Source organism: Dendrobates tinctorius, unplaced genomic scaffold (assembly GCF_039654945.1).
Source record: "Dendrobates tinctorius isolate UK_male_01 unplaced genomic scaffold, ASM3965494v1 ptg000064l, whole genome shotgun sequence".
NCBI classification, from domain to species: domain Eukaryota; kingdom Metazoa; phylum Chordata; class Amphibia; order Anura; family Dendrobatidae; genus Dendrobates; species Dendrobates tinctorius.
The window spans coordinates 6144570-6172395 of NW_027361732.1; the positions used below are offsets into that span (position 1 = coordinate 6144570).

The following is a 27826-nucleotide window of genomic DNA, read 5'->3' on the forward strand; positions in this document are numbered from 1 at the left end:
TCAAACGCTGACGATGCGAGGGAGGGCTCCCAGAAGAAGATGTGCTGTCCTGTTGATGGCCAGACTCCATGGCTGTGGGTATTGCTGCTGCTGTTGCTGCTGCCAGTGATGCCATTTCTGCTGCTGCTGCTGCTGCATCTCTTTGGCGTCTGTTGAATAAAGAGAAACAAAGGGCCAATGAATATCTTGATATTCCATGGCCCTAGTTTGGAGGAATGGGGGATTTGATAATTACCGTCTCTCATCTGCTGCTGGACTCCCCTCCTCAGCATGTTCCATTTGCTGCTCCATTTGGGGTGGTGCTGATGGTGCTGCTGCTGCAGATGTCTGCTGCCTTCTCCTGCTCCTGGTTCTTGGCTTGGGTGGCATGTTGGGTGTGGCTGAGGGTCCCATTGTCTTGCTTTTATATATCTCCTGTGGGCAGAGCTACTGAGCATGCTCAGACCAAAAAACCGGATCCGGCCGCCGGATCCGGCTTTCGCCGGATCCGGCGCATTGCGGCGCTCATAGGCTTTCATTGTGTGAAAAAGCCGGACGCGCCGGATCCGGCGTGTCCGGCTTTTTCGCCGGAGACAAAAAACGTTACAGTAGCCGTTTTTTCCAGACGCCGGATCGCGACACATTGCCGGATCCGGCGAAAGCCGGATGAAACGCATGGCCATCCGGCGCGATCCGGCGCAAATGCAAGTCAATGGGGGGGAAACCGGATCCGGCATTGCATTTCGCCGGATCCGGTTTCTGTCAAAAGCGCAGGATCGCGCCTGACGGCGAAAACCTGATGTGTGAAAAAGGCCTTACTCTTCTGCTGATATATCTATATAAGAAAGAAGAAAAGGAAAAAGGACAAAGAATAAAGATTTATCGTATCAATATATATATGAATCTGACTAAATATGCACTTACTATTTTGTCATACATATTTATTTGCTTTATAAATATTTTTTCAAATATATCCTTCAATGAAAAATGAGTATATAATTATATACCATTATTATCAATTATTATCACTGTTCTTTATTTTATTTTATTTATTTATTTTTTTTTATTTTTTTTTTTTATTTTTTATTTATTTTTTTTTATTTTTTATTTTTTAGTTTTTATTTTTTATTTTTATAATTTTTTTTTTTTTTTTCATTATTTATTATTTAATATTTATTTTATTTTATTTTTTATTTATTTACTCATTTTTTATTATTTTTTATTATTTACCATTATATATTTATTTATTATTATTATTATTATTTATTGTTATTTTTCCATTTTTATATTTTTTTACTATTATGTATTATTATTTTTTGTTATAATTAATTTTATTTATAACTGTATATGGCTATTTTTTTTTGGTGCTTGTCTTATATATTATATATTGTGTATTATATGTTAGCACTATATTTGTATTAGCTTCTATTTTCCTTTATATCAAATAGGATTTTCATACCATGTGATTCTTTTGTTTATGCTATGTGCGCTCAGGACCTGTGTGTCATGTGTCCTACCCATCCAATCACAGAGCGCCTAATATCTTCATGTACCATGTGTTTTATGTAACCCAATGACAGCGGTCCGTGTTGCACGCGCGCTGGCATCGGGTTCCGGGAGTCCCGCCCGCCGTGCCTGCGTCCCTGTTCGCCGCATCATTGCATTGTGACGATCGGGGATACACGTGGGCCGACGGCGTGGGGTTGCCTGGTTACCTACGATGCCTTGCGTGCGTCATCATACACTCCCCCCCGCTCTCATTGGTCATCTGCCCTATTTAAACTCCTTCCTGTCTGGATGTTGCCACCCCCTGACGAAGGTACGCCGAAACGCGCGTCGGGGCTGGCACATCCTGGGGACAGAAGCAGCTGAAAGGTATCTACACTGTCCACAATTTTTGTGAATCTTTATTTATTATTTTATGTTATTAGCGCTGAATTATTATATTATTACGGCACATTGCACTTTAATTGTGGCAGCTTATTTATTATTAATTATTGCAGCACTCTGCTTGTGCTTTCACATATATGTGGAATTTTTGCACATGTTTTTTGTTTATAACATTGTGGCACATTGCACTTTATTTGTGGTATTATATTTATTATTAATTATTTTGGCATTTATTATTTTTATATACATATACATAATTTTTACACAGTTCCTTTTTTGCTTGCACTCATTATATGTTGTTTGCACTAGTATTTTTTATATGCTTTTACATATATTATAATTTTTTTATTTTTCACTTTACATTGTGTGATATCATCGCAGGTGCATTTAATTGAGTGATTATTGCTGTCCCCAGGCTGTGCCTTCATTTTGGCATTGGCCTCCCCTTATTATTAATTTTAAACATATATACATATATACATTTTTGTTGGATATCTAATAAAATATTTTCTATCATTGGACATTATTCTCGGTTTTTTGTTTGTTTAGATCTCCTCTAGAGCAGTGATGTTTTTGGCTTTTCGCTTGGCAACACGGACTTCTATAGGGTTGAGATCTGGAGACGGGCTAGGCCACTCCAGGACCTTGAAATGCTTCTTACGAAGCCACTCCTTCGTTGCCCTGGCGGTGTGCTTTGGATCATTGTCATGTTGAAAGACCCAGCCACGTTTCATCTTCAATGCCCTTGCTGATGGAAGGAGGTTTGCACTCAAAATCTCACGATACATGGCCCCATTCATTCTTTCATGTCCCCGGATCAGTCGTCCTGGCCCCTTTGCAGAGAAACAGCCCCAAAGCATGATGTTTCCACCACCATGCTTTACAGTAGGTATGGTGTTTGATGGATGCAACTCAGTATTCTTTTTCCTCCAAACACGACAAGTTGTGTTTCTACCAAACAGTTCCAGTTTGGTTTCATCAGACCATAGGACATTCTCCCAAAACTCCTCTGGATCATCCAAATGCTCTCTAGCAAACTTCAGACGGGCCCGGACATGTACAGGCTTAAGCAGTGGGACACGTCTGGCACTGCAGGATCTGAGTCCATGGTGGTGTAGTGTGTTACTTATGGTAGGCCTTGTTACATTGGTCCCAGCTCTCTGCAGTTCATTCACTAGGTCCCCCCGCGTGGTTCTGGGATTTTTGCTCACCGTTCTTGTGATCATTCTGACCCCACGGGGTGGGATTTTGCGTGGAGCACCAGATCGAGGGAGATTATCAGTGGTCTTGTATGTCTTCCATTTTCTAATTATTGCTCCCACAGTTGATTTCTTCACTACAAGCTGGTTGGCTATTGCAGATTCAGTCTTCCCAGCCTGGTGCAGGGCTACAATTTTGTTTCTGGTGTCCTTTGACAGCTCTTTGGTCTTCACCATAGTGGAGTTTGGAGTCAGTCTGTTTGAGGGTGTGCACAGGTGTCTTTTTATACTGATAACAAGTTTAAACAGGTGCCATTACTACAGGTAATGAGTGGAGGAAAGAGGAGACTCTTAAAGAAGAAGTTACAGGTCTGTGAGAGCCAGAAATCTTGATTGCTTGTTTCTGACCAAATACTTATTTTCCACCATAATATGCAAATAAAATGAAAAAAAAACAGACAATGTGATTTTCTGGATTTTTTTTCTCAGTTTGTCTCCCATAGTTGAGGTCTACCTATGATGTAAATTACAGACGCCTCTCATCTTTTTAAGTGGTGGAACTTGCACTATTGCTGACGGACTAAATACTTTTTTTCCCCACTGTATGTTATCTAGAGCTCCGCTTGCAGAACACATCACTTATTTTTTCCCAACTTCTACATTACACGACATGAAGAAAAAAAGGCGACATAGTGTCGTTCTGCACAGTAACAGGACTGCTCCCCCATTTAAAACAGTATCCTAAAAAAATTAAATACATCACTGCAGTAATAATGTCCCTTAATTAGCCCCTATGGTAATAATACCCCCCATCCTAGCCCCCGTGTGTCTCATTCCTGGCTTTAGCCATTTGTTCTCCCATCCCGCCCTCATGAGTATTCATTCTTCCCCATATGATCTCCATCGTATCCATCCTGCCCCATGATCCTGTGCGATCTGTCTCCAACCCTGCCCCATCTGTCTCCAATCATGCCCCGTATCTCAATTCTGCCCCCATGTCCAGCATTCTGCCCCAGTCTCCAGCATTCTGCCCCATGTCCAGCATTCTGCCCCTTGTCCAGCATTCTGCCCCATGTTCAGCATTCTGCCCCATGTTCAGCATTCTGCCCCATGTCCAGCATTCTGCCCCATGTTCAGCATTCTGCCCCATGTTCAGCATTCTGCCCCAGTCCAGCATTCTGCCCCAGTCTCCAGCATTCTGCCCCCGTCCAGCATTCTGCCCCATGTTCAGCATTCTGCCCCATTCTGCGCCGATAGGCGCGCAAATTTGGGCTCATCTTTCATCGTTTTTAAGAAATCTCAAGATGGAAGAGGCCAGGAGCCATTTGGTGAGCTGCATTTCTTGCTACATGTTCACAGACTTACCAGTGGAAAAGCCAAACTTCACATGCCACAAATGCAAGCTTGTGTCCCTGTTGGAGGAAAAGTTACAAAATCTCGAAGAGAGGTTAGCTACGTTGAAGATCATTAAGGAAGGTGAAGAGTTCTTGGACAGAGCAGAATTATCTCTTCATGTTACAGAAAGAGAAGAAATTCGAAGTGCACCTGAAGAAACAGAGGAATGGAGACATGTGACCCAGAGAAGCAGGAGGATCAGGAGGCAGTCAGCACCCATACTGCTCAGAAACCAGTACCAGGCTCTCACGCAGGAAAACAATGAAGAAATACATCAGGATAAGACTTTGCCAACAAGCAGCAACCTTGTACGCCTTCAGAGTCCTCCTGGATGGAGAAAGAAAAATGTTGTGAAGAAGAAACGGAGAGTGGTGGTCATGGGGGATTCCCTGTTGAGAGGAACTGAGGCCGCTATCTGCAGACCGGATATAACTTCAAGAGAAATGTGTTGTCTTCCAGGTGCAAAAATTAAAGATGTGTCTGACAGGATATCAGGACTCTTCAGACCTACAGATGACTACCCATTCCTGCTACTACATGTGGGGACAAATGACACCGCAAGAAACGACCTGGAAACCATCTGCAGAGACTTTGAAGACTTAGGTAAGAAAGTGAAAGAACTGGGAGCGCAGGTGGTCTTCTCTTCCATCCTCCCAGTGGATGGCCATGGAACAAGGAGGTGGAATAAGATTCTGCAGGTGAACAACTGGCTACGTCGATGGTGCCGTCAGCAACGATTTGGATTTCTGGATCACGGAGTGAACTACTTATACGATGGACTACTTGCTAGAGATGGGGTGCACCTTACGAAGACTGGAAAGCATGTATTTGGAAGTCGCCTTGCTACACTTGTAAGGAGAGCTTTAAACTAGAACAACATGGGAAGGGAAGCAAAAGACCAGAAAAAGCCATACACCTGACAAATGCTATTGAGAACTCTGCTATTAGAAGTGGAAAGGAAGAACAAAGATGAAAGAATCTAATTAATAAAAATATTGGAGAAAGAGAATCCAATCACAAACTAAAATGTTTCTATACTAATGCACAAAGCATGGGCAACAAACAAGGAGAATTGGAACTACTAACACAGGAAAAGAAATATGATGTCATTGCAATCACTGAAACTTGGTGGGACAATACACATGATTGGAATACAAGACTAGAAGGATACAACTTATTTGCAAGAAACAGACTTGATAAACGAGGAGGGGGTGTCGCATTGTATGTTAGAAACGCGTATATCTGCACAGAGATTGAAGCTTCAGAGACTGGGAGTTCTGTGGAAACTGTTTGGGTAAGAATACAAGGACAGAACAATGGAAAGGACACCATTGTAGGCATTTACTACAGGCCGCCTGTGCAAGCTGAAGCTATGGATGAACTCTTTATGCATCAAATGGCCAAGTTCTCCAAAAAATATGACATAGTTGTCATGGGAGATTTCAACTATCCAGACATTTGTTGGGAATCTCTCTCAGGCAAAACTAACAGGTCAAGGAAATTCTTATCCTCTCTTGCTGACAACTTTATCTTCCAAAAGGTAAGGGAGAAAACAAGGGGAACTGCTACCTTGGATCTAATCCTTATAAACAGGGAGGAAATGGTTGAGGAGGTAAAAGTGGCTGGGACCCTAGGAGGTAGCGACCATGCTATTTTAGAATTTTGGATAACTAGAGGCGGAAGACCTGTGAAGACTCAGACGTCAAGGTTAGATTTCAGAAAGGCAGATTTTAAGGGATTCAGAAAGAGAATTGGAGGGATCCAATGGCTGGATATCCTTAAAGACAAAAATGTCCAGGAAGGATGGGAAATCGTGAAAAATGAAATTCTCAAAGCACAGTTGTTAACAATTCCGAAAAGAGGGAAGAATAGGAAGCAGTTAAGGAAACCAGGATGGATGAACACAGAACTTAAGCACATGCTAAAAAGGAAGAAAAAAATGTTTATAAAATGGAAAGAGGGAGGCATATCTAAAGAAGAATATAATGCTGTCTGCAGAACCTGCAGGGCACAAATCAGATTAGCTAAAGCTGAAAATGAATTGAGGCTTGCAAGAGATGTCAAAAGCAATAATAAAGGATTTTGGGTATATGTCAAAAGTAAAAGAAAAGTCAAAGATGCTATAGGATTTTTACAGGATGAAAATGATGAAATGATAAGACAGGATGTTGAGAAGGCTGAACTTTTAAATTCCTATTTTGCATCTGTTTTCTCTCAGAAAGGAAATGTAACATCAACTGTTATTCACTGTCCTATTAAGGGAATAGAAGAATCCAGGATATCTATAAACAGAAAGATAGTGAGGAAACACTTAGCTAGCCTAAATGAATTCAAGTCTCCAGGTCCAGATGAATTACACCCCAGAGTACTGAAGGAGATAGCAGAAGAAATTTTTGAACCCCTCTCTATAATCTTTGAAAATTCTTGGAGAACAGGAGAAGTGCCAGAAGACTGGAGAAGAGCAAATGTTGTTCCTATCTTCAAAAAGGGGAAGAAGGTGGACCCAGGTAACTATAGGCCGGTGAGTCTGACTTCTATACCAGGAAAGATCTTTGAACAAATTATTAAACAACATGTATGTCAATACCTGGATAAGAATGAAGTGATTAAACAGAGTCAGCATGGGTTTGTAACTAATAAGTCATGTCAGACTAACTTAATTTCCTTCTATGACGGTATCACTGATTGGGTGGATCAAGGAAATGCTGTAGATATAGTATATCTTGACTTCAGCAAAGCATTTGACAAAGTCTCTCATACAATCCTTATTGAAAAAATGATTAAGTATGGTATGGACAAGGCAACTGTTAGGTGGATTCATAACTGGCTTAGTGATCGGACCCAAAGAGTGGTCGTAAATGGCTGCACATCCAGTTGGAAGAATGTCTCAAGTGGGGTACCACAGGGCTCTGTCCTGGGCCCTGTATTGTTCAACATCTTTATCAACGATTTAGATGAAGGCATTGAGGGTAAACTGATTAAATTTGCTGATGACACAAAGCTAGGAGGGATAGCTAATACTAGAGAAGAGAGAGAGAGGATTCAAAAAGATTTAAATAAACTGGAGAAGTGGGCAGCAACAAACAGAATGGTTTTTAACAGGGAGAAATGCAAAGTACTACATCTGGGCAATAAAAATGGAAAAAGCATACAGTGGGGCAAAAAAGTATTTAGTCAGTCAGCAATAGTGCAAGTTCCACCATTTAAAAAGATGAGAGGCGTCTGTAATTTACATCATTGGTAGACCTCAACTATGGGAGACAAACTGAGAAAAAAAAATCCAGAAAATCACATTGTCTGTTTTTTTTTCATTTTATTTGCATATTATGGTGGAAAATAAGTATTTGGTCAGAAACAAAATTTCATCTCAATACTTTGTGATATATCTTTTTTGGCAATGACAGAGGTCAAACGTTTTCTGTAAGTCTTCACAAGGTTGCCAAACAGTGTTGTTGGTATGTTGGCCCATTCCTCCATGCAGATCTCCTCTAGAGCAGTGATGTTTTTGGCTTTTCGCTTGGCAACACGGACTTTCAACTCCCTCCAAAGGTTTTCTATAGGGTTGAGATCTGGAGACTGGCTAGGCCACTCCAGGACCTTGAAATGCTTCTTACGAAGCCACTCCTTCGTTGCCCTGGCGGTGTGCTTTGGATCATTGTCATGTTGAAAGACCCAGCCACGTTTCATCTTCAATGCCCTTGCTGATGGAAGGAGGTTTGCACTCAAAATCTCACGATACATGGCCCCATTCATTCTTTCATGTACCCGGATCAGTCGTCCTGGCCCCTTTGCAGAGAAACAGCCCCAAAGCATGATGCTTCCACCACCATGCTTTACAGTAGGTATGGTGTTTGATGGATGCAACTCAGTATTCTTTTTCCTCCAAACACGACAAGTTGTGTTTCTACCAAACAGTTCCAGTTTGGTTTCATCAGACCATAGGACATTCTCCCAAAACTCCTCTGGATCATCCAAATGCACTCTAGCAAACTTCAGACAGGCCTGGACATGTACAGGCTTAAGCAGTGGGACACGTCTGGCACTGCAGGATCTGAGTCCATGGTGGCGTAGTGTGTTACTTATGGTAGGCCTTGTTACATTGGCCCCAGCTCTCTGCAGTTCATTCACTAGGTCCCCCCGCGTGGTTCTGGGATTTTTGCTCACCGTTCTTGTGATCATTCTGACCCCACGGGGTGGGATTTTGCGTGGAGCACCAGATCGAGGGAGATTATCAGTGGTCTTGTATGTCTTCCATTTTCTAATTATTGCTCCCACAGTTGATTTCTTCACTCCAAGCTGGTTGGCTATTGCAGATTCAGTCTTCCCAGCCTGGTGCAGGGCTACAATTTTGTTTCTGGTGTCCTTTGACAGCTCTTTGGTCTTCACCATAGTGGAGTTTGGAGTCAGACTGTTTGAGGGTGTGCACAGGTGTCTTTTTATACTGATAACAAGTTTAAACAGGTGCCATTACTACAGGTAATGAGTGGAGGAAAGAGGAGACTCTTAAAGAAGAAGTTACAGGTCTGTGAGAGCCAGAAATCTTGATTGCTTGTTTCTGACCAAATACTTATTTTCCACTATAATATGCAAATAAAATAAAAAAAAACAGACAATGTGATTTTCTGGATTTTTTTTTCTCAGTTTGTCTCCCATAGTTGAGGTCTACCTATGATGTAAATTACAGACGCCTCTCATCTTTTTAAGTGGTGGAACTTGCACTATTGCTGACTGACTAAATACTTTTTTGCCCCACTGTATATAGAATGGGAGGAATAGGGCTAAGTGACAGCACATGTGAAAAAGACTTGGGTATACTAATAGATCACAGACTGAATATGAGTCAACAGTGTGATGCAGCAGCAAAAAAGGCAAATGCAATTCTAGGATGTATTAACAGAAGCATACAGTCTAGATCACGTGAAGTCATTATTTCCCTCTACTCCTCTTTGGTCAGACCTCATCTGGAATATTGTGTCCAGTTTTGGGCACCACATTTTAAAAAAGACATCAACAAACTGGAGCAAGTTCAGAAAAGAGCGACCAGAATGGTGACCGGTCTGCAAACCCTGTCTTATGAGGAAAGGTTGCAGGATTTGGGAATGTTTAGTTTGCAAAAGAGAAGACTGAGAGGAGACTTAATAGCTGTCTACAAATATCTAAAGGGCTGTCACATTGTAGAAGGATCAACTTTATTCTCATTTGCACAAGGAAAGACTAGAAGCAATGGGATGAAACTGAATGGGAGGAGACACAGATTAGATATTAGAAAAAACTTTTTGACAGTTAGAGTGATCAATGAGTGGAACAGGCTGCCACGAGAAGTGGTGAGTTCTCCTTCAATGGAAGTCTTCAAACAGAGGCTGGACAGACATCTGACTGGGATGATTTAGCGAATCCTGCTTTGAGCAGGGGGTTGGACCAGATGGCCCAGGAGGTCCCTTCCAACTCTACGATTCTATGATTCTATGATTCTATGATTCTATGTCCAGCATTCTGCCCCAGTCCAGCATTCTGCCCCAGTCTCCAGCATTCTGCCCCATGTCCAGCATTCTGCCCCCATGTCCAGCATTCTGCCCCAGTCTCCAGCATTCTGTCCCCATGTCCAGCATTCTGCCCCAGTCTCCAGCATTCTGCCCCAGTCTCCAGCATTCTGCCCTATGTCCAGCATTCTGCCCCAGTCTACAGCATTCTTCCCCAGTCTGCAGCATTCTGCCCCAGTCCAGCATTCTGCCCCATGTCCAGCATTCTGCCCCAGTCTCCAGAATTCTGCCACAGTCTACAGCATTCTGCCCCAGTCTACAGCATTCTGCCCCATGTCCAGCATTCTGCCTTATATCCAGCATTCTGCCCCAGTCCAGCGTTCTGCCCCATGTCCAGCATTCTGCCCCAGTCTCCAGAATTCTGCCCCAGTCTACAGCATTCTGCCCCAGTCTACAGCATTCTGCCCCATGTCCAGCATTCTGCCCCAGTCCAGCATTCTGCCCCATGTCCAGCATTCTGCCCCATGTTCAGCATTCTGCCCCATATCCAGCATTCTGCCCCAGTCCAGCATTCTGCCCCATGTCCATCATTCTGCCCCAGTCCATCATTCTGCCCCAGTCCAGCATTCTGCCCCATGTTCAGCATTCTGCCCCATGTCCAGCATTCTGCCCCATGTTCAGCATTCTGCCCCATGTCCAGCATTCTGCCCCAGTCTCCAGCATTCTGCCCCATGTCCAGCATTCTGCCCTATGTCCAGCATTCTGCCCCAGTCTACAGTATTCTTCCCCAGTCTACAGCATTCTGCCCCAGTCTGCAGCATTCTGCCCCAGTCCAGCATTCTGCCCCATGTCCAGCATTCTGCCCCAGTCTCCAGCATTCTGCCCCAGTCTCCAGCATTCTGCCCCAGTCTACAGCATTCTGCCCCAGTCTACAGCATTCTGCCCAAGTCCAGCATTCTGCTGCATGTCCAGCATTCTGCCTCAGTCTCCAGCATTCTGCCCCATGTTTAGCATTCTGCCCCATGTTCAGCATTCTGCCCCAGTCCAGCATTCTGCCCCATGTTCAGCATTCTGCCCCAGTCCAGCATTCTGCCCCGTGTTCAGCATTCTGCCCCAGTCCAGCATTCTGCCCCAGTCCATCAATCTGCTCCCGCGTCCCCCGGATCACCGCTGTCAAAAAAAAAGCAATTTCTCCTTACCTGGCCAGCGGCGGGCGAAGCTCCGTCCCTCCACGCTGCAGCGCGCTCTAGCCGGCTACTGACACTGACGTTAGACGCCAGCGAGGTGCGCGCTGCAGCTGACGTCAGCTGCCAGCCTCCGATTGGCTGGTGGCTGTTAACTATTGACATGCGGGCTGCCGGGCCCGCATGTCAATAGCGTTTAGCTGCCGCCCGCAGCGCCGCGCTAAGGGCCCGGTTTACCTGAGGGTTCTGCCAATTAGGTGAACTAATTTTACAAACTACACTTCCCAGTGAATTCATTTAGGGGTGCAGTAATCATACTGACACCACATTCGCCTCATAGAATTTTATACCACTGAGCGGTGAAGTAAGAATAAATTACATTTTTACCGCTAAAATGTTTTTTCCTGAGTGCGCAAATAGCCTACATGTAATCAGGAAATACTTTTCAGGCACAGTGCAAAGCTCAGAAAGGAAGGAGCGCCATATTGTAGTCAAGATTTTACTGTTATGGTTTGCGAGTGCCATAATCCACTGGGAGAGACCTGATTTGACAGAATAGCAGAACTCCCCATAAGTTACCCCATTTTACAAGCTACACCTCTCAACTAATTTATCGAGGGTGCGTTGATCATATTGACACCATGTATGTGTTACAGAATTTTATACCATACCATTGTGCAGTGAAGAAAAAATAATTACATTTTTAACACCAAAATGTTGTTTTAGCCCCAGATTTTACATTTTCACGCAAGAAGTGGGTAAAAATGGCAACATAATTTGTCCCACAAGATCTACTGAATGTAGAAATATCCTATATATGGCTGTACAGTACTGCTATCTACACAGTGAGAATCGGTAGGGACGGAGTGCTATTTGCCTCCCGCAGTGCAGATTTTCCTAGAATAGTTTGTGGACACCCTATACAGAGGCCCGGACTGGTAGAAGAGCAGAGTCCCTCCATCAAGTGCCCCATTTTGGAAATTATACCCCTTTGGGAATGTATCTACAGTTGTAGTGACAATTTTGACTCCATGGGTGTTTTGCACAAACAGCAGGAATGTTGCCAAGTGAAAATTGCAAACTGCCATTTTAGTGACCAGTACCTTATAGTGACCAGTACATTATTCCCAGCTCATAATTCTGAAGACTGGCACCCGTAAATTAGGCTAACTCTCATCGCTTCAGAAATTCCAAACATGTGGAAGCTATACGTGGTTTAGGCACACTGTGGAGCTCAGAAGGGAGTGAGCACTTGTATTTGGGAGCACAGAATTTGCAGAATTTGCTTTTCCAGAGCCTTTATACTACCAGTAATGTGGAAGCCCCTATATTTCCATTAACAGATTATTGACCTGAGGGGGGACTCACATACGAACATTTTACATAACGTTTGTCATCACAATTATCCAGCGCTCTACGCTCAGCACTTACATCTGGATTTCCATCTAAATCTCTGAGTGACGTGATTCAGATGAAATCCCGAGGGATTCATTCACTATAATGAGGCATCAGAGTTGCTCTGGACTCAGTCTGGCCTCTGTTCAATGGTGTCGATCTTTTCAGAAGTGCACAAAAATGTGGCCAACTGCGCTTTTATGCACTCCTAATAAAAAGACGACACCGCCGGATCACAGGTCAGGTGGCATCCACAGTTCCTCCATTTGCTTCATTATAGGGAATCTTCCAATAGGGGCTTCGTCTGAATCACGTAAGTCAGAGATTTACATGGAAACCCCAGTGTAAGCGCTTAGTGTAGAGCAAAGAATAAATGTGAGCCAAGCTTTACTGCGATCTTTGGGAGACAGAATGAACAAATCAACAGCAGTTGAACAATTGGTTTTATTTATTTTTTATCCCATTCCTCGTGTGGTATAAGTGATGTGTCAACTTTTTTCTTCAGGTCAGAGTGATTACAGCAATACGAGATTTTTATGTTTGGCTGCTGTCACACACTAAAAGATGCATTTTATTGCAAAAACGCATCTCCATATTTTGAGAGCTACATTTTTTCCATAAGTCGTCCTACAGAGTCATGTGAGAGCTTCTTTTTTATGAGATGAGTTGACAATTTTATTGGAATCATTTTCAGACATGACATTTTTTGATCGCTTTCTATTCTGATTTTTGGGAGGCAGAATGAATAAAAACCAGCAATGAAAGAGTTTTTTTTAATGTTGTTCTGTGTGTGGTAAAATTGATAAGACAGGTTTATTCTTCAGGTCAATACGATTGCAGTGATACCACATTTATATAGTTTTTTTATGTTTTGTGCTTTTACACAATAAAAACTATTTTATAAAAAAAAATAATTATTTTTGCATCGCTTTATTCTGAGAGCTGTAGCTTTTTCTATCTTTCCGCTGATGGACCTACAGCTCTGTCAAAAATTAAGAGACCACTGCAAAATTTTCAGCTTGTCTGATTTTTCTCTTTATAGGTATATTTTTGAGTAAAATGTAAATTGCTCTTTTATTCTATAAAATACTGACAACATGTCTTTGAATTTCCAAGCACAAAATTTTGTATTTATTTTCAGAAAATGAGAAATGGTCTTAATAACAAAAAAATGCAGTGCTTGCAGACCTCAAATAATGCTAAGAAAACAAGTTCTTAATTATTTAGAAACAATAATACTAATGTTTTAACTCAGGAAGAGTTCAGAAATCAATATTTTGTGGAATAACAGTGATTTTTAATCACAGCTTTCATGTGTCTTGGCATGCTTTCCACCAGTCTTTCACAATGCTTTTGGGTGACCTTATGCCACTCCTGGTTCAAAAATTTAAGCAGTTCTTCTTTGTTTGACGGCTTGTGACTATTCATCTCCCTCTGGATTACATTCCAGAGGTTTTCAATTGGGTTCAGGTCTGGAGATTGGGCTGGCCGTGACAGGGATTTGATATGGTGGTTCTTCATCCACACATTGATTGACCTAGCTGTGTGGCATGGCGCATTATCCTGCTGGAAAAAACAGTCCTCAGAGTGGGGGAACATTGCCTGAGCAGAAGGAATCAACTGTTTTTCCAGGATAACCTTGTATGCGGCTGGATTCATACTTCCTTCACAAAGATTAACCTGCCCAATTCCAGCTTTGCTGAAGCATCCCCAGATCATCACTGATCCTCCACCAAATTTCAGTGGGTGCAAGACACTGTGGCTTGTACGCCTCTCTAGGTCTCCGTCTAACAATTAGATGACCAGGTGTTGGGCAAAGCTGAAAATTAGACTCATCAAAGAAGATTACCTTACTCCAGTCCTCTATAGTCCAATCCTTATGGTCTTTGGCAACCTTCAGCCTGACTCTCCTTTGCTTCTCATTGATGAAAGGCTTTTTTATAGCTTTACATGACTTAAGTCCTGCCTCTAGGAGCCTGTTACGAACTGTTCTTGTCATGTACTTCACCCCAGCTGCCATTTGCCGTTCCTTTTGTAGGTCACTTGATGGCATCATACTGTTGCTGAGTGACATTCCAATAAGATGACTGACATCCCGGTCCATGGAGAGTTGTTTTTGTCATCTGCAGGTCTGTAGCTTTGTTGTCCCCAATGTCTACTGCTTGACCTTGTTGTAATAGACTGCTGTCTTAGATATTTTAAGGATGGAGGCAACATGACGCTCACTGTATCCCTCTGCTAGTAAAGCCAGAATTGAGCCCTTCTTGTCCTCACTCAAGACTTTTCTTTTCAGCTCCTTTGGCATGGTTAATAGTTATTTTTTCATTCCTAAAAAAATATTCATAATTGAGAGTCCTCAGTGGTTGATACCTTTTAATGGCTAACTGAAAAGATGGTAACACATTGCAAGCTTTCGAGACTACTCAGGTCTCTTCATCAGGCATTGACTAGTACAACATCTGAAGAATCACATATATATGCACAATACAGCACAGAAAAAATGCAATAGATAAGACAAGTGACATGATGGAATTTTTCATTCCTATTACTTTTGGGACATTACTAGCACTTGTTTTACCATCCAGCTTGTCGTATTGCAAGAGGATTGTGAACACCACAGCAGGGTTTTTTTTATATTTTCCTTTGTTAAATAAGATTTGGTTCAGGTGATCACCTAATCAGAAGCACATCAAGTAGAATGAGGCGTACTCTGGTTGGAATTCAGCTGACACAGGAATGGAATGGCTGTCAGATATGTAGAGAAACTGATTGTTATGAATGAGTCACCGTAGGAGTCAAAAACAGAAATACTGTACTGGCTAAGTCCAGAAAACCAGAGAAGTTGGCAGCTATCGGATTGCAGACCCCTGAACCTATCAACAACAACTAGCAGTAGCCGTGGGGGGTTCCTACGGTGCCCTAGACCAGTGGTCCCCAACCTTTTTTGCACCGGGGACCGGTTTCAAGCAAGACCATTCTTCCATGGCCCGGCAGGGCGGGGATGGAGGTGTGGCAGGGGCGGGGCTTTGGTCATAAGGGGGCGGGGCTATGGACACGGTTGTAGTGTAGCAGTGCATACTTATAATTAAATAACATTTATAATGTGACTCAACTCACCATAGGTTTTGAATAAGTGCTCCATCACCCCCTTCTCCCCATCATTGCCTTCACCCCATCACTCCCTTCTCCCCATCATTGCCTTCTCCCCATCACTGCTGTCTCCCCATCATTGCCTTCACCCCATCATTCCCCTCTCCCCATCATTGCCTTCACCCCATCACTGCCGTCTCTCCATCATTGCCTTCACCCCATCACTGCCGTCTCTCCATCATTGCCTTCACCCCATCACTGCCGTCTCCCCATCATTGCCTTCACCCCATCACTGCTGTCTCCCCATCATTGCCTTCACCCCATCACTGCTGTCTCTCCATCATTGCCTTCACCCCATCAGTGCTGTCTCCCCATCATTGCCTTCACCCCATCACTGCTGTCTCCCCATCATTGCCTTCACCCCATCACTGCTGTCTCCCCATCATTGCCTTTACCCCATCACTGCTGTCTCCCCATCATTGCCTTCACCCCATCACTGCCATCTCCCCATCATTGCCTTCACCCCATCACTGCTGTCTCTCCATCATTGCCTTCACACCATCACTGCTGTCTCTCCATCATTGCCTTCACCCCATCACTGCTGTCTCCCCATCATTGCCTTTACCCCATCACTGCTGTCTCCCCATCATTGCCTTCACCCCATCACTGCCATCTCCCCATCATTGCCTTCACCCCATCACTGCCGTCTCTCCATCATTGCCTTCACCCCATCACTGCTGTCTCTCCATCATTGCCTTCACCCCATCACTGCTGTCTCCCCATCATTGCCTTTACCCCATCACTGCTGTCTCCCCATCATTGCCTTCACCCCATCACTGCCATCTCCCCATCATTGCCTTCACCCCATCACTGCTGTCTCCCCATCATTGCCTTCACCCCATCATTGCCTTCTCCCCATCATTGCCTTCACCCCATCACTCCCCTCTCCCCATCATTGCCTTCACCCCATCACTCCCCTCTCCCCATCATTGCCTTCACCCCATCACTCCCTTCTCCCCATCATTGCCTTCACCCCATCACTCCCCTCTCCCCATCATTGCCTTCACCCCATCACTCCCTTCTCCCCATCATTGCCTTCACCCCATCACTCCCCTCTCTCCATCATTGCCTTCACCCCATCACTGCCGTCTCTCCATCATTGCCTTCACCCCATCACTACTGTCTCTCCATCATTGCCTTCACCCCATCACTGCTGTCTCCCCATCATTGCCTTCTCCCCATCATTGCCTTCACCCCATCACTCCCCTCTCTCCATCATTGCCTTCACCCCATCACTGCCGTCTCTCCATCATTGCCTTCACCCCATCACTACTGTCTCTCCATCATTGCCTTCACCCCATCACTCCCTTCTCCCCATCATTGCCTTCACCCCATCACTCCCCTCTCCCCATCATTGCCTTCACCCCATCACTCCCTTCTCCCCATCATTGCCTTCACCCCATCACTCCCCTCTCTCCATCATTGCCTTCACCCCATCACTGCTGTCTCCCCATCATTGCCTTCACCCCATCACTGCTGTCTCCCCATCATTGCCTTCACCCCATCACTCCCTTCTCCCCATCATTGCCTTCACCCCATCACTCCCCTCATGGCCTTCTCCTCATGTCCCCATCTCCTCCAGGGCCAGGCTACACAAACACAGACCAACACACACAGACATACATGTACACACATTATACACACACAGACATACATGTACACACATTATACACACACACAGACATACATGTACACACACAGACAGACATACATATACACACAGACACCACCTCTCTCCTCTCACCTGTCCGCCGCCCGCGCTTCCTCGCACTGACACAGCAGCGGCCGCGCTCCTCTCTGTGTCAGTCAGAGACAGGAAGCGCGGGCGGTGGGCAGGAAGCTGGACGGGTCCTTGCAGCTCCGCTCCTGCTATTCCCTCTTGCAGGCAGCGGAGCTGCTTGGATCGCTCCCTGCCCGCCGCTAAGAGCTGCTGCGCGCCGCCCCAGCCCCCGCTACGCCACTGACCGCCCCTGGCTCCCCTTGTGTCCGCGGACCGGCAAGGGCACTGCAGCGGCCCGGTGCTGGGCCGCGGACCGGCGGTTGGGGACCCCTGCCCTAGACCCCTCGATCACAGCTGGAGAACTAAATAGCCTAAAGACAGAAAGGGAAATCTAAACTGCCCCAGAGCAGACCCCAAAGCAATAGGCAGCCCCCAACATATAATGACGGTGAAGCAAGATGAAAAAACACTCACACAGATAGAAAGATAGGCTGAGCAAATGATGGGGCCCAAGCTAACTAAATAGGACAGGATAGAAAAGCTGCTCTCTGCAATCCGCCAAAACCCTATCAAAACAAGAGCCAACAGACTGATAGGGAAAAAAGCCCTGAAGACGCTAGGCTTCAAAAAGACTATATCAGTACTCAGGTATTTTCTGAAGGCAGAGCAAAAAGGAATTCAGCTCACCCCAGCAGGGAATGGCAGAAATCCAGAAAAACAAGGCAAAACAAAACCAAAACACAAATGCAAAAAGCAGAGCAGAAAACTTAGCTTTTGAGGAGCAGGAATCAGACTGGTCTCCTAGAATCCCTCAGAGAAATCACCAGCCAGGCAGAAGGCCATTGGCTGCCTTATATCCAGTCAGCAATTCCAGTCACCCAGTCATCATCATCCTGCTCAGGTGCTTGGTAATCAGCCTCACTACCTTCCTTCACCAGAAGAGGGAGTTCATCCGACCTCAATGGTGAAGGGGAAAATGAACTCACAACACTGATTTTTATAAAACTGTGCAGTGGTCTCTTAATTTTTACCAGAGCTGTATATGATGTCTTGTTATTTACAGGACAAGATGATGTTTTCAGCAGTTCCATGTTTATTTATATTCGTCTTTCTGATTGCCTTTTATTCCACTTTTTGTTCAATGGTATGATGATAAAGCATTGTTTTTTGCCTTGTTTTTTATTTATTTTTTATGGCGTTCTCTAAACGGGTTAACTAGTGGGACAGTTTTATAGGCTTGAGTTGTTTTGGATACAGCGATACCAAATATGTGTACTTTAATTGTTTATATTTTTTTTCATAAAAATATTAATGAGTACATGGGTATTTTTTAAATTTTTTTTAAACTTGCTTTAACTTTTGTACTTTGTCCCTCTATGGGATTTTAATTTTTTTGCAGGCTGATCACTTGTATAGCATAGGGATGCAGGATCTTCCCTATGCTATGCAAGCTGTCATTGATGCACTGACAGTCAAACTTACATCGTCATGCTCTGAGGTTGATCAAGCAACTTTGCTAACTCTGGTGACCTGGATGTTGTCATGATGACATCGAACCCCGTGATGAGGGGGGTTAAAGTGCATTTAGTGGCTTAAAGTGCCATTAAGGGTGCGGGATCACTCCTGGCACTGAGTGCTGCATGTTAGCTGTCAGAATCAGCAGACAACCGGCGGCAATTGTGCGCGCACAGCGTCTGTATGCACAAACTTGAGTGGACGTATCCATACGTCCCAGGTCAGTAAGCACCAGGTGACCTGGATGTATAGATACATCTAAGGTGGGAAAGGGGTTAGTAATGCAGTGTGATTTTAAACATGCTTTGGTCACCTTTGGTTAACATCAGTTTTCCCATAGTGAATTAGGTTCCAGTCATTTGGACAATAAAAAATTGTGTTTGCATTACAGAACCCAAAACAGTGTATCTTGTGTCTATGTATCTACCAAGAATAATTCAAATGTCTATGATAGACTTTTATGGGTATTTCCTGATCTGTTGTTTGCCATACTATATAAAAATATGTCATTCACTTATATTATGCTGTAAAAGAACCTTTCCTTGAGCTTTCCATAAAAATACACTCACAAACAAATTTTCTTTCAGGTTTTGGGCCACTGTTTCTTCTCTCTGATCATGGATGTGTTATCTTCAAATGCAACAACCGGATCACTTCATGCTATATTCCAGAGTCCTAGTGCCGTTGACCGGACAAACTGCTCACATCTGGAAAATGTTGATTCCTATCATTTCGTTCTTATTCCTGTACTGTACATACTTATCTTCCTCATAGGGATTGTTGGAAACATGATCATACTTGTGGGTCTATCATGCTGCCTCCACAAAAAGTCAGTGGCCAATATTTACATTGTAAACCTAGCCATCGCTGACTTGCTTTTTGTTGCCACGTTACCACTCTGGGCAATAGATATTTCGGGAAAATACAAATGGATCTTTGGTTCTGCTATGTGTAAATTCTGTGGTACAGTGTCATCAGTAAACATGTATGCCAGCATTTTCTTGCTCACTTGCCTCAGTATAGACCGTTACTTTGGTATTGTGCGCCCAATGGAGTCCCTAAACAAGCGAACTCTTGCCAAGGCAAAAATTGTTACCTTTCTCATTTGGGTTTCAGCTTTTGTGATGAGCATCCCTTCAATGTACTTCCGACAGACGTACTACTCGTACTATTCTCACCACATTGTCTGTACCATGAGGTACCCATCAAACAGCTTGTTTTGGCCAATATTTTTGGACTCAATGAAGTATGTGGTTGGGTTTGTGATACCTTTTATTATACAAGGCATCTGTTATTATATGATATATAAAATCATTCTGAATTCTGCTAAGAATAAGGTAAAGAAAGCCAAAAGTGATAACATTTTAAGGGTTGTGGTGTCTATGGTGCTAGCCTTCCTGATATGCTGGTTGCCACTGCACATTATGAACATCTTCAAATTGCTAGCTCGCTTTGGAATTATTACTGACTGTTGGACTATTAATAATCTCAATGTTTTTATACCATTCACAATTAGCATTGCCTTTTCCAATAGTTGTATCAATCCCATCCTTTACTATTTTGGCAGCAACAGATTCCGAAGCCAACTTATAAAAACATTAAGAGGGTCATATAGTACATAAAGTGGTTGTCCTTTGATGATTCATAATTCCAGTAACCTGCAAGAGATCCCCAGTTTTATCTACTGTATGTTGTAGCTCTGGTGTTTAAATTAAGTATACAACATTTTATTATTTTTTTTTTACCCATCCCTTGCCTCTGACAACCCCTATAAAAGTTTTTAACAAAAAGTCTATAATGATAGAAAGGTATATTTCACACCAACACATTTGGGTGGACAGATTTTCTTGACTCCATCTGGATAATAGTGCTGTTAAATTTTAGCTTCAGCTCTCAAAGCATGCATAAGCATTGGTTTCTCATGTAGCTTCAGATCTTTACCTATGGAAGACAATAATAATATTCACCATCCCAGATCATTCATAGGGATAAAGAGACATAGGCAAAAATTAAATTAAAAACTAAATATTTTATTATGAATATTAAAAAATAAATAAGGCATATGATCAGAAGGAATATTCTCAAACAGGATAAAAATGGTTATGGGCTGAAAACAGGGGCCATTGACAATACCAAAAGAAGTAGTGTGACGAACACCAGGGGGAGTAAGGATGTAGCAGTAGTCTAGAGTCAGAGCGTGCAGCCGTACGGTAAGTGAGAGCCGCACGAGAGCAGGACCTGAGACACGTGACCACCGGGGGAGTGGCCGGAGGAAGAGCTAACTCCCGTATGGGATAGAAAATGAAAGCAGGAGCCAGCGGAGCCGGAAGCGAGGTCAGGTAAGCTGAGATCAGTAACTGGAAGGTAACGCAGGAGCCTAGGGATGAGACAGAAGGATGGTGCAATACAAGCCAAAGTCAAAAACCAGACAGGAACGTTGTAACCAGGGGCGTAGACAGGAGGGAAGTCAGAGAACTAGCCAAGGGTCAGAACCGGAGAATTAACAGCAGTACAGAATCACCAAGCAGACACAGAACATGGGAAAAGCCAAATCATACACAGAACAAGCACACAGAGGAACAAATGGTATACACCAGAGTCACTAAGCTGCTCAGCCGATAACGGAAGTATCACTGACAAAGAGCCCAGCACCAGAGCGATTACAAATAGCCCTCCCCAAACCAAAGGGAGGGCATGCAGGTTTAACCCCAACAAACCCAGGACGGAGAAGGAAATGCCATCGTGAGCCATGACACTACCAGTGTGTGTGTCCTGAGTAAGACAAACTGCTCAGCGATACCTGTGGAGCGGGCAGCAGCAGAGAAGGTGCGTGCTTCAGACCAGCAGGACCTAAAGCACGTGACTGCTGGGGGGGGGGGGCCTAAACCTCAGAGAGCTAGGAGCTGCAGGAAAACTCCTAGCAGGGTAACTACGAGACAAAGTTACCAAGGGGCATAGACAGGCTGAGGTCAAAGCACGAGATAGCACGACAAAACCAGAGGATAGCCAGAATGGGGAGACAGGATGTAGCCAATGAGTCATACACGGAGATAGCTGCAAAGTACAAGAGAGACGAGCAAAGAATAGTCAGGTCACAGGCAAGGAGTCATACACAGAATACACAGAGAGGGTAGCACAGTACAGAATCAACAGGCAAACTCACAATGGGGGACAGAACGGGGTCAGAACCATATAAGCAAGCTAGAAGACAACGAACAGGCACAGGCCCACAGGGGTCAACACACTCGGCCAAAGGCAAAAGTATAACTGACGGGGATTGGAGTTTCCCAGGGCTATAAGAAGCTCTCCCTGAACCAAAGAGAGGCCACAATAATTAACCCCAGGCATGCAGGTCAAAGCCTGCACTGGGCTCAAGACATTTACCCCTGACGTGCAGGTAAAAACCTGCACTGGGATCATGACACTGTCCAAAACAAAACAAGTGATACGTTCCATATGTACAGGGCCCACCTTGAGCAAGAACACCTCAGAAACATAAATGATACCTGACTTGGTGAGCGGAGTGGAGTCAATGGCCACAACTTTCAATGGAGTCTCAAGCCTAAATGTCCCTATCTTACATTAAGTCACCAAGTTGGAGTCAATCAAATTAATGGTTGAACCACAATCTACAAATGCCGTAGTAGGGAATAGACCATCGTCCACCCCCAGTTCCACCTGGAGCAGAATTTTAGGAATTGAAGAAAAGTGTACCTGAAGGACTGGGCAACTTCCGTGACCGATGCCCAGACCTAGACATTTCCCGACACCTTGTAGGATGGAGGGCAAGAAGGACAGTTCTTTCTCCAGTGTCCTGGAGCCCCACAGTAGAAACAAAGTTTGTTTTCTTTGCAGTGTCTCCTTTACCTTAAAAGAGGAAGGAGAGCAAGGAGGGAGCAGTAGGCTAGAGTCAGAGTGTGCGAGCCGCAGGAGAGCAGGACTTGAGATATATGACAACTGGGGGAGTGGCCGGAGGTGGAGTTAACTCCCGTATGGGATAGAAAATGAAAGCAGGAGCCGGGAGCGTGGTCAGACAAGCCGAGATCAGTAACTGGAGGGTAACGCAGGAGCCTAGGGATGAGACAGAAGGATGGTGCAATACAAGCCAAAGTCAAAAACCAGACAGGAACATTGTAACCAGGGGCTTAGACAGGAGGGAAGTCAGAGAACTAGCCAAGGGTCAGAACCAGAGACATAACAGCAGTACAGAATCATCACGCAGACACAGAATGTGGGACAAGCTGAATCATACACAGAACAAGCACACAGAGGTACAAACGGTATGCACCAGAGTCACTAGGTCAGCTGCTCAGACAAAAACGGAAGTATCACTGACAAAGAGCCCAGCACCAGAGAGAGTACAAATAGCCCTCCCCAAACCAAAGTGAGGGCATGCAGAGTTAACCCCAACAAACCCAGGATGGAGAAGGAAATCCCGTCCTGAGCCATGACAAGTAGCAAATACAGTTACAGACCCTATATTAACATGTGACCTTTTCAAATTAATATACTATGGTATATTTACAATAACAGCAAAAAATTGAAGTGCATAGTACCAGTCCTGCTAAATCAATAAACCATATAAGTATTCCATTTCCTATGGTTTCAGAGTAATATATGTGTATGATCAAAACATAAAGTGCATTAGTGCATACCAATAATCACTGCTACGTTGATTAATCATTATTACCTAAAAAAGGATGTATTTCATGGCCTCTGACAGGTCCCAGCTGTACCCTGACAGTGCTGTTTTGCCTGACCGGCTTGCTCAAACAGGAGCATGCATCAACGTAGCAGTGATTATTGGTATGCACTAATACACTTTATGTTTTGATCATACACATATATTACTCTGTGACCATAGGAAATGGAATACTTATATGTTTTTTGATGTAGCAGAACTGGCACTATGCACTTTAATTTTTCGCTGCTATTGTAAATATACCATAGTATATTAATTTGTTAAGGTCACGTGTTAATATGGGGTCTGTAACTGCATTTGCTACTTCTTTTGGTATTATCACTGGCCCCTATTTTCAGCCCCTAGCCATTTTTATCCTGTTTGAGAATATTCCTTGCGATCTTATGCCTTATTTATTTTTTAATATTGATAATAAAATATTTAGTTTTTATTTGAATCTTTGCCTATGCCTCTTTATCCCTATTAATGATATGGGATGGTGAATATTATGATTAGTCTGAGGTTGGTAAGATTCCTAAAGTGGACTTTTGATAGTTACTATAGAAGACAATGTAAAAAAAAATATGCTATACACTGCTGTGAGAAAAAATCATACCCCGTGAACTTTTCCATGTTTTCCATGTTACACCCACAAACTTAAAGGAGCACTCCTCCCATCAAAGTTTTAATCCTCTTAATACATTACAGTCATCATTTCATTTAGCACTGTGTACTTATAATTGGTGAAATATGTATGCGATTTTGCATATTTTTGTTCCAGAGCCCTCTTAGAAAATCAGAAGTCCTAAAGGGGCATACCTACTTGTATAGGTTCAGTTTTCTTCTCTGCACAATTGTAGCCTTTTTTCTCATAGCATAGAGTATGGCAAATAACATATAAATATTGTTGTAATATTTACTTCAATGACTACCCTGAAATAAACTAATATAAATTATACTCTTGAGAATAGTGCTATTTCAGTTTCTGTATCTTGCCTTCTGTTTTCATTACTTATTATAATCTTTAATAATAATCTTTATTTTTATATAGCGCTAACATATTCCTCAGCGCTTTACAGTTTGCACACTTTATCATTAATACATTTAATATCCTGTAATAACTGATGTACATATTAAGAAACAATAAGAACTGTAACATAGTTAAATATATATTGGAATTGTGATTTCTATACCAAAAGGGAACGCAATTTTTTAGGAGTTAGGTCAGACAACTGTTCTTAATTAATTTTTGGATGCTGAATCCAGAAATGATCTCAGTTTTTCTCTATCACGTCAAGTTTTTGAACTATAGGATTTTTGTCTTCTCAAAAATATGTAAACTACTGTACCTAAAAAGTTGTTTTTTTTTAAATAGTACAAATATGAACAAAAAATGAAATATATAAGAAATAGGCATGACAAATATGTTTTTTAACACTATCATGTTTTTTTTACAAAGGATATATATATATATATATATATATATATATATATGCAAGTATTTAAGTTAAAAATGTACATTTATAGCTTTTTCTGGAGTGTTTAAATTAAGGACAATCACGTTTGATGCTCCAGCAATAGTAAGCCATCATATGTACATCCCATCTACCCTGGTAACGGTCTTCCATAACCTTCAAATCTTGGTGAAATCGTTCACCTTGCTCATCGCTAACAGCACCAAGATTTTCCGGAAAGTTGGCAAGATGGCAATGCAGAAAATGTAGTTTAATACTCATGTTGCAACCAAGCGCTTTGTAGCTCTCCAATAGTTTCTGAACAATTTCTTTGTAATTACTTGCACGTGTATTTCCAAGAAAGTTCTTGACGACGTCTTTGAATGATAACCAAGCATTCTTCTCAAGATCTGACATAGTCCCGGTGAAATGTTCATCTTTGATGAGTTGTCGAATTTGTGGACCATCAAACACACCAGCCTTGATTTTTTCAATGGACAGTCCAGGAAGTGCCAGCATGATGTACTTAAAACAGTCGCCGTCAGTTGGCAATGCTTTTGCAAATTGCTTCATGAGACCTAGTTTTATGTGCAGAGGTGGGAATAGTATATTCTTCCGGTCAACAAGTGGCTGATGTAGAATGTTAGGATCTCCAGGTTTAAGACCAGATCTTGGAGGCCAATTCGACTCAACCCAATGCTTTTCTCGAGCTCTGCTATCCCACATACAGAGAAAGCAGGGATACTTTCTGTACCCACGTTGCTGACCAAGAAGGAAGCAAACCATTTTAAGGTCAACACAGATGATCCAATTGTGTGTGTCATATTTCAATAACTCAATAACTCCTTACATCTCCATGTTCTTCACGAAGAGAGACAGAATGCCCAATAGGGACTGCACCAAATAAATTGCCATTGTGTAGAAGGACACACTTAAGACTCCGCTTTGAGCTATCAATAAACAGTCGCCATTCATTTGGATTGTACATTGAAAGCCCTAATTCTTGTAGTAAACCAGGAATATTATGGCAAAACACAAAACCACTGTCACACCGAAAGTACTGCAAAAATGTACTTTCTCTAGTACGAAAGTATGATACCTTCGCTCCTTGTTCAAGTAACTGTTTCTCATTCAGCCTTGATGCTAGTATTTCTGAAGCTTTTTTTGATAAGCCCAATTCACGTGCTAAATCATTTAACTCGTGCTGATCAAATCCCTTACGAACTGAATCCTTGTGACTTTCAAATTCTGCATCATTGCTGTCACTGTGCTCGTCAACATCACTCAGAACTTCTAGAGATGGTAGCTGTTCGAAAACTGGCACTGGAATTTCAGCTGAATGAGGCATTGGTCTGATAGCTGACGGTAGATTTGGATATTCTATTTTACTTTTATTTTTCCTGTTAAATCCTGATGTTTTCACTAAACAGAAGTAACAGTCTGTGGAATGACTTTTTTGCTCTCTCCACACCATGGGGATACCAAATGCCAACTTTTCACGTGTTCCTTTGGTCCACATCCGTAAACTCTCGACACACTGCTTGCACACTATGTGAGGGGCCCATGGCTTATCTTGATCACCGAGTTTTACTTTAAAATATGCAAAATATGCTTGTTTGACAAATGCACTGATGTTTGCCCTTTGAACTGGAATGGTGAAAACACCACAAATATAGCAGAAGGAGTCAGGGTTGTTTAGGCATTTACGACGAGAGGAAGAAGGAGCAGACATGATCTGAAACAAAGGAAATATGTACATAAGTAAATAAAACACTGAGATGGAAAGTTACAAGCTTTGAAAACTAACAAAGAAAAAAATCATAAAAGATATATAAATTACAACTAAGCGCCCAATGTAAAGAGAAAAGCTATCACAAATCCTATTTATTCCTACTATGATACATTTTTTGTGTAAAGATATTGATAATTATGACGTATTGGGAGCTGTACACACCTCTCACCACACTGTCTCAGTTGTGACTACTCTTACAAGTTGCCACGTAGCTCTATATGAGTCGAATTGTACTCAGATAACAAGTCTTATTACAGAAATCAGTGCAATTGTGCTTCTATGGCAGGTAAGTTGAGGAGGAAAAACTTGACGTGATAGAAAAAAACTGACTACATTTTTGGAATCAGCATGCCAATTTTAGTATAAATCAGCTCAAAAACCTAACTCAACAGAAATTTTTTTTCAAATTGTTCCCCAGTATAATGGTGATTCCTCTAAAGGCCTGATTTACGGGACCAGCTGACCCTTTAACACCTAAAGTAGATAGGGTAATAGTAGATCTCTAATAGGTCCTATGTAGAACACAATGCCTTAATGGGCTAATGTCATGTTATTAAATTGCTTTAGTTAGCTAGACAGCATGAAAATTAGCAAGTTTGCAATTTACTTATTTTTGTATCTGCGGTTATTCTTCTACTGTGAGAGCTTTTATCTTACAGAGTATTAACTTGTTTCCAAGGACACTGACATAGAATACCCATTAGCTACATTCCAGGCTGAGGAGTCAACACATAAGATCCCAGTCATCTTTCACCAGCCCATTGATTTCTGTACAGCAGTTAGCTGCTCACTTCCCTCTCAGCTCTTGAGCTGCTGTTATTAGTCCTGCAAATTCACCAGCCCCTCAGCAATTTCCAAAGCAGTTCTCCTAATCACTGCTCCTGGATCCAAGGCACTGCTATCATTATACTGTATATAAATAAAGTAATAACAGAGAAGACTCCAGGACAAGTACTCACAAACTTAATGTGTAACATAAGCACAGAAGAAGA

General features: G+C 42.8%; 1 protein-coding gene across 1 annotated transcript; it reads left to right on the forward strand.

Annotated features, from left to right (window-relative positions):
- Positions 1-1793: 1793 nt before the first annotated feature.
- LOC141094600 (type-2 angiotensin II receptor-like) lies at positions 1794-20659 on the forward strand. Its single transcript, XM_073580466.1, has 2 exons — positions 1794-1854; positions 19495-20659. Exon 2 carries the CDS (start codon positions 19525-19527, stop codon positions 20527-20529), a length of 1005 nt encoding a protein of 334 aa, XP_073436567.1. The 5' UTR covers positions 1794-1854; positions 19495-19524; the 3' UTR covers positions 20530-20659.
- The last annotated feature ends 7167 nt before the right edge of the window (positions 20660-27826 follow it).